Here is a 14,004-nt window from a genome sequence, read left to right on the forward strand (position 1 = left end):
GGCGAGCAGCTGCGCTCTCCTGTGCTGCTCAGCCCTTTGCCCTCCATCGCTCTCCCTGTGGCTTTTGTGTGGTTCTCCCGAGCTGCCTGTCACCCCCGGCTGCACCTGCAAATCTCTCCTGGACCGGTGGTTCCCCTTGAACAAAAACACCACCCTGGCCTGGGCCTTGCTCCCAACCCTGTGTCTCCCACCTCATCGACCTAAACGACGCACTCCCAGCTTTCTGCGAGGGCTGACTGACTTGATGTCTGGGTGCATACGAAGGCCAGTGCAGGGTTCCCATCAGGCGACACCGGGTCCTGGTCTGTCAATCAGAACCACAGCGCAGTGCAGCAGGTTTGCCCTGGTTGCCCCCTGTGCGCCTCGAAAGGAGGTTGAACTGGGGGTTCAATGTCTCTTAATTGCTGGAGTAGCAACTTTTTCTGCCATTGAATGAGGCTTAATATCTAAAGGGCCTTGCACGCGCATTTATTGATGTAATTGGTAAACCAATTTCGACTTCAGTGCTCGACTTTAACGTCATCGCACTGAGCCAGTGACACTGGACGCTGATTGGTCCGCCCTTCAGAGTGGTATAAACGTTAATTCAAACGGGGTTTCCAGATTATAATCTCAGGAAAGAAAACTGAAGCTGTGAGCAGTAAAATACCTTTCTTGGTAACTTGATTGTTCCCACCAGCATCTTGGTAAAAAAATATTACTCCATAGTACTGGTAGTGGTCATAAACTCCAGAGAATACCTTTAAGAACTCATTTTTGAAGATAAAAACTGGTGATTTTGTTACTTATCTCTTACACTCAAGTTACAGTAGAAATTCTAATATGGACAGATAAACGATGACAGTGAACTAACAATATTTCAGCATACACATAAGCATGTAAGTATTATTTTACGTAACACAAACTTAAAAATCTTTAAATATATGCTTTAAAAATCTGGTATGGAAATGCACTAAAAAAAAAAAGCAATTATTGGTACAGACTGATCTATTATCTGTAAGCAACTACACTTTGACACCAAACTTTCCTAGAAATTGCCAACAGGCCTTGAAATGACAGGCTGGAGCGAGCAGCAGCAGCAACAGCAGTGAGTTGCCACTGGCTGGTGTCAAGCTAAGTGGGCATGTCAGGCCTGTGCTGTCCTGGCTCCTTGCCTGCTCTCTCAGCTGCTTGCTCAGTCCCCAGCGTCCTCAACCCTAAACGGATCCAGTTCCTGCTGCTCAGCTTCAGCGGTGGGCTGATCTGGCTGACTAATGAACACTTTTCCTAATGAGGGGAACTCCTCCCCTCGATCTCATCATTCACATACCCTTTTGTGCATATTTCCCCATAGTTATTTGTCTATTTGTCTCTGCCCTGAGGCTTCTCTCTCACACTTGTCCCTTGCACATCTTCCTCCTGCACTGGTCTCCATTTTTCCGCATCCTCTCATCTCAGTTCTTATGCACACAGTCTTCACACTGTCTACATCTCACTTCTCTCCCTCACTGACAACCATTCACCAACTGTTTGCCATCTCCTTCCCTGTTTCCCTATTCATCACCAGCTCTATTAAAAGCATTTACAATTCAGGCTCTTTGAGCAACTGTTGTGCAACCAAAATATTTTAGGGTGGCAGTTTAAATTTGAATACTGTTGGAGTGTATTCTGCATCTATGTGTAGTACAAGCCGGCTAAATGCTGTTCTAAAAACATTTTGCTGAGATAGTGATAAATACTGAGGTGAAACATAAGTGTAATCCTTTAATAATCCCTCCCCTCTCCCTTTACAAAGTAAAAGGGGCAGAGGACAGAGGGATGAAAACATGACTCAGGTATTTTGCATCACAGGCCTTGTGTTTTAACCAGTTTAAAGGACAACAGGAGGAGCAGCAGTGTAAAACATAACATTGACCCTATGACAAACTCTGAGCTTTAGGGTCAACCAGAAAGAGGGAGCCAATATCTTTTGCTTTTTGAGTCTTTTTGTTCCCTCGTGTCCCCTCATGTAATTTTTTACCACAGACACCTTCAGAGTGAGCTCATGTAAACACCACAGTATCCAGACAGACAAAGGGTAACAGGTTGTCCACTTACCAGGCCATCACAGTTGCTGATCGCCACAGTGGCTCCAGGCGTATCTGTGATGTCACCGACATACAAGCATTCATCATGCAATAGCTCAGAGTGCAGGGTGCTGTCGCTGTCATCACGCCACTCCATCTTGGCTCCGGGTGCCACCAGCCTGGCGTTGTGGTGCAGACGCAGGTGGAACTCCCGGCCGAAGACTGTGACGTTGTAGTAAAGCCTCTCCCGACGGGACACGGGCTCTTGGTTCTCCTCGGCTCCTCTTGGTCCTTCCCACTCAACATTGCCTGCTCCTACCTCCCTCCTCCGGCGCCTACGGGACTGCCCTCCTGCCATGCGGCCAGCCGAGACTGCGTGTGACAGGAAGCGGCCCTCTGCGTCCACACTGATTGGCCTAACCAGTCCATACTCCCCCAAGACATGCTGCAGGGAGTCTGGGAAAAGGACAGTTGGGGAAGGGGGTGGGGGAGATGAGGCAAGAGGAGGTGAGAGAGGGGGAAACAATGTTATTTGGTGAGTAATATGTGCAAATGTGGAAAACAGTGACAATGAGGAACAACATTAAAGATAAGACAAATAAACCACAGGGTGGAGGGGAGGAGACGTCATGGGAGAAGAATGAGGGATAAACAGTGGAGGAAACGGGGAGTCATGGGTGATTAGGGGGATGGAAAGAAAAAGAGTTGTCAGGAAAACTAAGGTAGGAAAATGTCAAGAATGACATGGAATTATTTATTCCTTATTCCAAGTTGCGTCAAAAGGAACACAATACTAATAGTTAAAAAAAAAAAAAAAAAAAAAAAAGCAGAAACCTTTCTCTCTCACACACACACACGCACACAGCCCCACCCATGAACCCGGAGGCGACCCCGGTGCTCGGCATTGTGCATTTGGAAACGGCAGCCTCAGCAGTGCGCGCTGCGCTCCTGACACCTTCTGTGCCCTTCCACCGTCAACAGGAAAGCCAGCACAAGATCAAGGTGCTAATTGCCGCTTTCTCACGCTGTTTTAAAAAAAAAAAATGTATCACTGTCAAGCCGCTCGATCCGAGAAAAACGGTTTCTATAACCTCGATACCGACTGAATATTTAAAAAACTAAATTATCCAATCACTCAAACTAGCATTTCCTCTCACAAAGCCCTGCTACTTAAGATAGCAGCGCTGCATTGCATTTTGCAAACATGTATCCTATCATCATCATTAATTATCATGATTGTATCTTAACTCCACTATTACCACACTGTGGGTAAGAGATAAACATTTTAAATAAACACCCAAACACACACCATGTCTCTGATATATATATATATATATATATATATATATTTCTCACGTTCACGTGACAGTGACAATACAGGTGCACCTTGGTGGCGACCTGAGAGATGCTCCCAGCGCCCACACACTAACACAGCCCACGAATACACACTCACAAACACACTGAGCCAAGGCCATTTCATAATGTCAATGCCATCACACAGTCCTCGGGTGTACCTGGCGTTATTATTATTATTATTTGTGTCCACCTATCATATGTCATTTATAAAGTTTACTGATTGATCAAACCAAACGCACACACTGTCAATATTTCTTGAACCTCCATGTTGGAGGGATGATTTGATAATAGTGTGATCAATAGGCTGACATCCGACTCCAGCGTCCTGTGACAGATCGATAGATGCGACAGCGGCCGAATCAGATAATGTTAGGCTACTTCCCTGCAAAATCCGACAGTAAACCGGCGCATCTGATGCCCCTTTACACCCCAGATAAAATCATCTTCTGGATGGGAGAAAGCAAATCACAACACTGCTTGCACCGCTGAGGGACCTTCGGAAAGTCCCTGCAAGCACCACAGCAGGACACAGAAGTTGCAAATGCGTACTATTTGCAAAAAAAAAAACCTGCAAAAGCAAGCCAACAATTAAACACAAGCTGAAGAAACCGGACAGGGGCTTGCCGTTGCGAGGAGCTCCAGACTTCCAGCGAAGAGCCCCGTGCAAGCCCTGCTGATAAGAGATCATCTGATACGAAACACAATATAAACACTGACCACGTTTAATTGTACTGTACTCACCAACGCTACTGGCGATGTAAAGGCCGCTGGTGTGCAGCAGAAAGGCCGGTAGAATAATTAGGACAGTAAATCCTGGCGAGAGACCCATGGCAGCTCCGAACTGCGCAGGTGAGAGAGTGGGACTCCGGGCTCCAGTGTGGTGAAGTTCCCCGCCTGGCGCGACCAGCCACGCCACGACAGCAACAGCACAGCAGCCCGCAACTAGACTGCCAAGTGCACCGGGAGAGACGGAGCTCTCCTCCTCTCTCTCTCTCTCTCTCTCTCTCCTCCTCCTCTCCGTCGAGGTCTCTCACTCTCGCTCTCGCTCTCTCACTCTCGCACTCTCTCACTCAACTCTTCCCCTCTCTGTGTCTCTCTCTTTCTCTCAACTCCTTTCTCGCATTGTGCGCGCTCCCCCACTCTTTGCCTTGGTGCGCTGACAACTCCCGACGCGGCACACACACCGGGCACCGGGCTCCCACCCACTCCCCATGTGTCTCCGCTGTGTGTGAGATGAGATGCGAGGAGATTTTCAGGGAGCGCTGGCCGTGCCGCGGACTCACTGACTGACCGACTGACAGGCCCACTGACAGCTCGACAAGAAATTGCAGTGGAAATTAACAAGCAAGCTGCTTCATCACACGTTCACGCTAACGCTCCCTCCCCATGAAGTAATTGCTGCAACTTGCATGCTCTTTCTGGGGGTCACAAGTGCTGCTCAACTCTCTGCTCCAGCGGTCCCTGCAAGCTGCAAGCCTTTCATAAACTTTGAATATTCCGTCAAGCGTCCTGGGTTTGGGTGAGCAGCAGCGCCCCGTGCGGCTCACTGACCGAAACGCACTGAGGTTTGCAGGGCCCGAGGGTCCAATTTACAGACAGAAAAAAAATTGAAGTCTTTCCAGCCCTAACCTACATGGCCCTCATTTAGCACATCATTTACCCATCTTGACCACCAACTCTGATGAGCAGCATAAGGTAAACAACTGATCGGAGAAAAAAACAAATCTATTTTCAAAACACTTTTCATTTTCTTTTATGAAAAACACAAAGAACAGGAAGCGGGCTTGAAACAACTACCATATCTTTAAGGTTATATCAAAATCACCTGTTAAAATGAATCTGTTGAACCACAATTAAGTAAGCCTTTGTCTTGATTTTCAAAGCAACATGATGCAATATAAAGTTTCCAAAGAAGAAAAAGAGTGTGCACTTGTAGGTGTACTGCATGGTTACAAATAACGCAAAAGGCATATGATGATAGTGGTCAGCAATGTTAAGCTTACTGACAAAGTTAGATCTGTTTTTGGAGGAAGTCAAGGGCATCCTAAACCCAGTAAGAGTTAAAAAAAAAGTATTATGAATTTGATGAGAAGAATGACGGATATTTGTTGGATATCTACTTAAAAAAAAACATCCGACACGTATTTGTTAACCGCCTGAAATTTAGGAGAATCACGTAACAAATTGTTCATACATGGTGCACAATCAAAGGAATTTATTTTTACTTTTTTCAATAGCGACACATATGGAAGAAAGCTTATTTTAAAGATGCAGTGAGGTTTAAAATGACCATCAACATTGCTCTTGGAATAGTTACTTTTAACTCCAAATGCCACTGGTATAACTTTATTGTAGGGCTATATAGTGGCTAATCAATGTTTTCATTAGCTTATGTTGATTTTTTTAAATCAATAAATTAATAATTTTGTTTGAAATAATGCTGAAAAATAATGGTGAAAAATGTCTATTGCACACTGATTGATTAATTGCCTCAGCACAATATTTAAAGCTTGGTAAGAGCTACATATTGCCTAATGTTGATCACGAGGACTCTCTTCCATCAGTTCACGTGTAGTCAGAGAAAACAGGCAGAGGCCAAGTGATGAAAACTTTCTGTTGGGATTAGTTAGTGTTTCTGCATAGTTTAGTCAGATTAGTGCAGCTTGGTTGCAACCCAGAGGCAGACTGCAGTAAATGTCACCTAAATATTAATGTGAAGCTACAGGCAATGCAAAACTGTGAGTTTGTGACCAAATAAAAGTTAATTGTCTTGGTGGCCTTGCCGTTAGGTGCTAGAAGTGACGTGAAAATTGTTGTTTCCCTGATGTATCTCTAATTTTATTATTATTTTCTCGGATAAGGTTAATTCTAAAATATTGCGAATTTGTTGGAAAGAAATATGAAATACTGCTCATCTCTGCACACATTTGATGTATGAATATGAAAATTACTGAGTTTATTAATTTGCATTAATTTGTAATAGAAATTTACATATAATACACATGCACTTGTGGTTTTGAGTCATAACCTATTTTATGTAGCCTAACTTCAATATTTGTCTCATTTTAAATGTTCCAAAACTGCATGTGTTATTCAAAATAAAACATTTACCCTCCACGAGGGTTGATGAAAAAGTTCCAAGACTGGACGGAGCAGGGGGGAAGCTACAACCTTTAAGAACTCCAAGTTTCGTCCCTTGATCAACATCAGTACCCGAGTTCCACACGTTTATGTGAGCAGTGGTCCGGGTGCGTCTCCTTGGTCATGGCTAGAGGGCACACATCAATTTTTGTGTCTAACTCAGCAAACGGCGACGGAGACCCTTGAAATGCTTCAGAAAGTCTATAGCAATTAAGCAATGAGCCTGGAGAGGTGATTTTAGTGACATACATTTTTTCAATGGGTAAACGGTCACTGTCCAACAACAAAAAAGGTGGATCAGGTCAGAAGCACAACCTGGTGGGTTTCCCTGTGAAGCAGATTCACGGTGGTTTGATGGCATTTGAGTTTTCCAACACGGAGTTTCTCGCCCGCAACAAGACAATCGTTGTTCTCCAAGACACGCTACACGCTGGATTTGGCTCTCTTCCACCTGTTTCTATTCCCCAAAAATTGGACACAAACTTTCATGTTTGCTTTCTGCTTAAGTTTCACACGGAACATGGAGAAATTGCAAATGCTTACAAACACGTGTGTAACTCAGTTGCTGATGTTGGTGAAGCAACACAATTTGAAATACTTACTCATAAAGGTTATAGTGTCTCCCTGTTCAGTGCAAGTCGCGGTGTTGCACACCATTCACACGTATCCGGGGAAGTCCTGGAATTTTTTCGTCGACTCTTATAATGTGGACACTTTCATCTTCATTACAGCCTGCAGAAACGCTGCACACACGCGGAAACCCTAAACAGAATGCAGATAGGGGAAAGAATGAGCAGTGGAAAACAAAAAAATCTGATCACAATTTTTTTTTTTTTTTTTTTTTTAAAGGTATCACAGGCATCAGGTGTGAAAAACACCTACTTTTTAGACTATGATGAAGAGATGGGCAAAATTTACCACAGGAGAGTTAAAGGTCAAAAGAGGGAGAAAAAAAAAAAGAGAAAGAGAAGAAGAATGTACACAGGTGGACATATCTGGGCCAGCATGGACACATGCGCATGTAAACACAGTCCAATAATACCTGGAGGTCTCTGCTGTACAAACACAGACACTGACCCTCCACTGAGAGGGAGTGTGTGTGTGAGTAGGTGTGCGCGTGTGTGGTACAGTGAGAGGTCATCTTTCACCAAGCATCAAAATTACACCTGCACTCTCAGTGCGTAGATCTGGGAACACACACACACACACACACACACACACACACACACACACACACACACACACACACACACACACACACACACACACACACACACACACACACACACACACACCTCTGGAATAAGCCACACCCTTTTTGCCTTTAGTTCCGACTGTCACAACACACAAATGTCACAGTGTTCCCGAGTCTATGTACCCTCGACGACTATCCGTGACCAGAGGACCCCCCCGCCCTCCACATATAAACACCGTCCCTGATGCCCCTCTTCCCCCGCTTCATCTCCCCCCCCTCCCACCCTCCACCCACTATCTCCTCCCTCTTCTTCCTCCTGGTCGCTTTGCTGTTGCCATGGAGATACCAAGCCCTGCACCTTGAAAAGTGCACTTGGAAGGAGTAGGGGAGAGACAGACAATAATATCCCTCTTCCCAGACAAACAGACACACACACACACACACACCAAGCCTTGTGTTTGTGGAGGTTATTATAGCTGGGTTTGGCAGGGCGAGTTTTTTTTTTGTCTGTGTGTATATGTGTGTGTGTATAGGCACGTGTTTGTGTGTTTGTCTGGGAGGTGGGTGTTCAGATGTCCACTGATTGTGCATGTGCAAACAGATTGAGCGGAGAAATAGAGCTACATGGTCAGATGAGACAAGTGAAGAAAATCTGTTGTGTTCTCAACATGTTGCGCCCCTGCTGCAGTGTTGTATGCGTTTAACATAGATTCGAATTACAAGTTGTCATAATAGTTGACTGCCTCAAGTGTTTATCCTCCACTTCTGTGATTACAGTAATCACCGAATAGTGGCATTCAAGTAAATTCTTAGAAAACTTCATATGCAAGGATGCAACAACGACACAGAGCAAAAATAAAAACCCATGCAGCCAATTATGAACTATGAATTATGAAAGGAATGTCATCTTGTTTCGAAGTGACGCGCTCAATAAAAGGAGTTTTCAAATCAAAAGATGAGCTGATTTTTGTTCAGATTTGTGTTTCATTGGTCTGACTAAGTGCTGTAAGTGCTGTTAGCCTGAGCATGATGCACCTTTTCTCATCAGCAACTTGATTATGCTGCATGTGTTGAGGGCTATACTGAGTGAGCATATGCCCAATAGTGTCCTGCAGGGCCGCCGTGGCCAGTCTCTCCAATGACTCCCGCTGTCCTAGCAAGGTCAGGCAGCAGGCCACCATGTGTCCGCATGTATTAGCATACCTTATGAGTGCAAGGACAGGTGTTCCCAGTGTCTCCGAGAGGTTACATGATGAGGCATCAAAGCCCTATGACAGCACATCAGGCCAGAGCCATAAACCCTGACACAGGCGGCTGCTGAAAGTCAATTCACATAACTCTACATGGAGTGCAACACACAGGGTGTGTGTTTATGTGTGGGCATGTCTGTGCAAAAATGCAGGTGTGCCCGCCATAGTGCAAAAAGTACGGACATCATACAAGTCAACGTATAGGTGCACTGCAATTAAGAGATGTTTATACCCCCCCCCCCCCAAAAAAAAAAAAAAATAAAAAAAAAATTAAAAAAAATAATCTAGGGAGACAATGAATGCACACATCAATAGAGAGGGGCATTAACTATTTGCTTTGCTCAGTCGAGTTGCACCTTGTCTGTAAGAATGAATAAACACAAATTAGGAGTAAAGGTTGAAGAAGAGACATGGAAACAACAGTAAACTGAAGAGTTGCAAGTGAGTAGAACTTACCATGAATGAGGTGGACACTCAATCTATGTGCATATCACACTATCTACTTGCTGTCTTTGTCCAACTTCAACTCAAGTGGCAACTACAGCCACTTGAAACTGAAGCTAATGTGGAAATACCTTCCAGTGCAATAGCACTAAGGGCCACGAGGGGCCATCTCACAAGACCTCTGGTACAAATAGACTCTTATCAAAAAGCGTCAACTTCTGACAGGCTCGATTGACATGCCTAGTCTGGAGTGTCTGACAAAGCGTTTGGACGAGGCAGGCCGGGAGGGAACTAGAGTCGCATGCACATTGTGTTGATTCAGTTGTTATACTGTATAATGACTATAATTCCGTTGTCATTTGAAAGTGGAGTCAGAAATACATTTTCCAAAGACAGCGTTGCTGTTAATTTGGTTGCTTTAATACATTTTCGTTTACCATGTTTAGTTCTTCGGTTAATTGTACTAACAGACGCTGAAGGGACTCTAATCTGGGGTTTTTTCAAAATGGTTTTCCATTTCAATGCACTTTTATGCAATTTTAACATTAAGTAAAATGTGTGCAATGCACCTTGCTCGTTAGCTCACATACTGATGATGCTGCATGAGTTAGCACACACACACACACACACACACACACACACACACACACACACACACACACACACACACACACACACACACACACACACACACACACACACACACACACACACACACACACACACACACACACACACACACACACACACACACACACACACACACACACACACACACACACACACACACACACACACACACACACACACACACACACACACACACACACACACACACACACACACACACACACTTTGAGGTTTAATCAGGTTTCAGGTGTCACGCTATGCATTCTCCAGCATTCACTACGCTTCAATTTGCTTCAAATGCAGATGGGTGACATCCTCGCTTACTACGTCCAACTTAATATACAGTCTATGCTCCAACCAAAACCGTTCATGTCCATGATAAGATATGGCATCAGGTATGTTTAGACTAGGGATGGGTCATGATATTGAATATTTGAATAGTGTTTAAATATTACGATTATCGTTCTTCCTTGTTTCCTGTTTTTTCTGGCACCTGGTTGTAATGCGTTCCTCCCGTAAGAAAGTGATGGTAATGCCCCAAAAAGCTGTCTGCGAACTTTTAACGAGATAAACATAACATAAACAGAAATATTTAACAAAATAAATAGAAGAAGAACACATTGCTGCCAGGCTCCAAAGCATTGCCAGGTAAAACTGTGAGGTGCTGTGAGATTAGACGCCACGGTGCGAACAGTGGAAACATGAAAAAACGACTACAGATGACAGGAAGTTCGTTGTGGAGCTCCTTCAAAAAAATAAATGAAGATGAGATGCAGTGCAAACTCTGCCAGGTTAAGATAGTGCATCCACTGATCATTAATCAATGGCCAAGTGAAGTGAGTTTGATGTTGGGACGTGCAGTGACAATGGCCCTCATCTCAAAGATCCAAAGATGGAGCTAAAGACATAGTTCCCTTCAGCTTTGTCCAAGGCAATGGTTTTAGAAGTTGAGTGGCATTTTATGTCCTGCCACCAGCTGGCACACACTGTGAAAAGAATTTGATCCACTGCTGATGTCCAAATCACAACTATGGTTCTATTTCGGTAAATATGGAAAGAAATACAATAACTTTGCTTTTACGGTGAGGTTAACTGATTTTGTCAATAACTTTCACAATACCACCTCCCTCCACCACAGGACCACCTTCGGGTGTGTGTTGTAGTCGGTTTCACACACACACACACACACACACACACACACACACACACACACACACACACACACACACACACACACACACACACACACACACACACACAACCTATCGACTGTTTATGCACTATAAGTTATCTAAGCTATCAGTAGGTGCCTGTGGCCTATTTCCCTTTATGCCCTTAACTGATCTGATTGGCCTGGGTGTCCTCTCTGATAAGTGATCACTGTGGATCTGGAGCATGGAGGTGTTCTGTTTTCTTTATAGCCAGAATCTAACACAGCTCCGGCCAAACAGAACAATGACGTGTTTTCCTTGGTATCTTATAGTATTATTACATAAAAAGGAATTGAAAGATTAGACACCACGGTGCAAAGGAAAAATACTCCACATGAACTTCCTAAAAATTGTAGACAGCTGTTGCAGGAGATAAGCCATCTTGTTTTCTTTTCTAAATTTTTCTCCTGATCAGCACTAAATTAATATTCCTTAATCTTCCACTCCAATAAGAGGATTATAAGGATTTTTTTTTTTTCTGGATGATTTTAATCTTTGCTTAGACCTGGCTTGTGCCAGTGACCAGGGCAATAGACAATTCAAAACGGGCCTGGATGAGTGAGTGAGTGAGGACTGTAATTCCAACAGTGCCTCATCCCACAGAGAGGGAGCCATGCCAGCAGAGACAGATTCTGCTCCCTGACCTCTGTGGCACAGCGGCCCCTGAATTTAACCTGACCACAGGAAGCCCAAGGTCCTGCCTAGGAATGAGGACTATTGTTATACTGTAATTATAAAGGGAGTCTGTGTGTGTGGGAGAGAGAGAGAGAGAGAGAGAGCTAGACAGAGTTTAGACAGACAGAGAGACTTTGTCTGTTTGAGGAAGTAATGCAAAGACCAACTTGGGTTCTTTTTTGTGCTGCTGTGACAGGATCAGGTCAGAGTACACAAAGGTGACACTTGGCAGACAGAAAGTGTCTCCCCCTGTACTGCAACTCTAAGACAGCTGCCACACTGACAGCTGGGAAATGTTGGTGTATTTCACCCAACAATTGACTTCATGAACATTTTCTCCAGACCCGGGTGCAGATGAAGAAATTTCCCATTTGAATGGTAAAATCTAAACTGTGGGAGTTTTAATGGAACTTTCTTCATATAAATTCACGTGTTCAAGCAAAGGTTTTTAACAGTACAGTGAATGTCACAATGTAATTTCTCCGCTGCCATTTCAGAACTGACCACTCCACCTGCCCTGCTCTCCTCCCAGTTTGATTACCTGATCATCCCCATCCCTCCACTCATCTGATCTTCTCCCCTGTATAGATACCAAACATGTCTTTGTGAGTATGTCTTAGCTCTCCAAACGTGTTTTCCAGCCTGATTACTGGTTCTGGAAAAAAAAAAAAAAAAAAAAAAATTGGCTTATTTGTTGGACCAGTCTTGGTTTTGTTTGCCTGCCCGATTCAGAAACTTCCTGTCTCAGTGTCCTGCTTTTGAATCCTTGTTTTTGCAGAGCTGTGACACCAATTCCTTTGAAGGTAGGCTACAGAGTACCTTGTATAATTTGCACTGTCTAGCAAATGGCAACACTAAATCAAAAACAACTTGACAGAGTTAACCCTGGTAAAATTGTTTATTAGGTAAAGCCCACAGTGAAGGAAGCTTTGAATATGGCATTGTTGCTGTCTTTGCACCACCATTATGTTGACACCAGTTGCATTTTGTTATTTCAGAATTTAAGAACATATAAAGCACCTGTGGGAAACATTTCTATTAAGTGGATAAAGGAACTTTTAGTCACAATGCTGCTCACGAGGTTTGATAATCTCAGAGGCATGCATAGCTTTCAAGAGAATGAGAGGTATGATAGCCTGGCCATGCCCGTGCACACACACCCACTCATACAGGTAGGTACATTATCAGCTCTACAGAGTGCCAGGGGACAAGGAGACCTCGGAATTGAATAGAAACCTTTCTTCTCTCCTGCAAAGTGTGGGCTCAGGGTCGAGGCTGGCGCAGTCACATGTGAACCATCCAATTCTGACAAGATTGGTGTTCTAAGACACGAGGCTAGAGAGAGCTTTCACTGAAGCAGTATTAATAGATTATAGTGTGAATGTTATCCCTGGTGTAGTGGAATCTATTAATTCTTTGCTTATTAATCGAATGCAGAGCTGATAGCAACATATAGGATGTCAGCAAGTGTTAATCACTGTATAGCAGTCAGAGTGTGTCAAGATATCGAATGAGGCACAGTGGAAGTTATATGTTTGCAATGACTTGGGCATTGAAGGTGTGATGAATGGTTTGTTTAGAGGGCTTAAATGTAGGATTCAGATGCACAGGGCAGTCACTAACCAATGTTTCCCTGCTAAATCATTGTCACTGAAAATGATTTTAAATAAACAAAAAATCACATTATCCTATTTCTAATTCAGAATAGTATGCCTCTTGTACCAAAATGATTAAACTCAAAAATATAAATGTAACACTTATGTTTTCATTCCCATTTTTTATGGGTTGAATTGAAAGATCTGAGACTTCTTCAATCCCACAAATTGTTTATTTCTGTCAATGCTGTTTAATCAGCCCAATTATTGCAAAGTTGTGCTTTGGATTGGTCAAAGTAAAATGCCACTCTAAAATGTGCAGTTTTATCTTGATTGAGTGTTAGTGTGGCACATATCCTTCTCCTAGACTTGATCAGGTTGTTAATTGTGGCCTGTTCACTCCTCTTCAATGACTGTGCAAAGTTGCTGGACATTGACAGGTATTGGAACACATAATTGTAT

The 14,004-nt window shown here is 43.7% G+C and overlaps 1 protein-coding gene across 1 annotated transcript in view; it reads right to left on the reverse strand.

The window, feature by feature from the left end:
• The window catches only part of adamts2a (ADAM metallopeptidase with thrombospondin type 1 motif, 2a), a 119,023-nt gene extending 114,464 nt beyond the window's left edge, over positions 1-4,559 (reverse strand). The window contains exons 1-2 of the mRNA XM_069719995.1: positions 4,143-4,559; positions 2,077-2,501 (exon numbers count right to left, since the gene is read on the reverse strand). Of these exons, the coding sequence (XP_069576096.1) occupies positions 2,077-2,501; positions 4,143-4,230 (513 nt within the window). The 5' untranslated portion in view covers positions 4,231-4,559. The remainder of the gene's footprint in view (positions 1-2,076; positions 2,502-4,142) is intronic.
• Positions 4,560-14,004: the final 9,445 nt, after the last annotated feature.

Source organism: Brachyistius frenatus, unplaced genomic scaffold, assembly GCF_029030835.1.
Source record: "Brachyistius frenatus isolate BFR_SWC_R1_liver_20210118 unplaced genomic scaffold, ASM2903083v1 Contig_229, whole genome shotgun sequence".
In the NCBI taxonomy this organism is placed as follows: domain Eukaryota; kingdom Metazoa; phylum Chordata; class Actinopteri; family Embiotocidae; genus Brachyistius; species Brachyistius frenatus.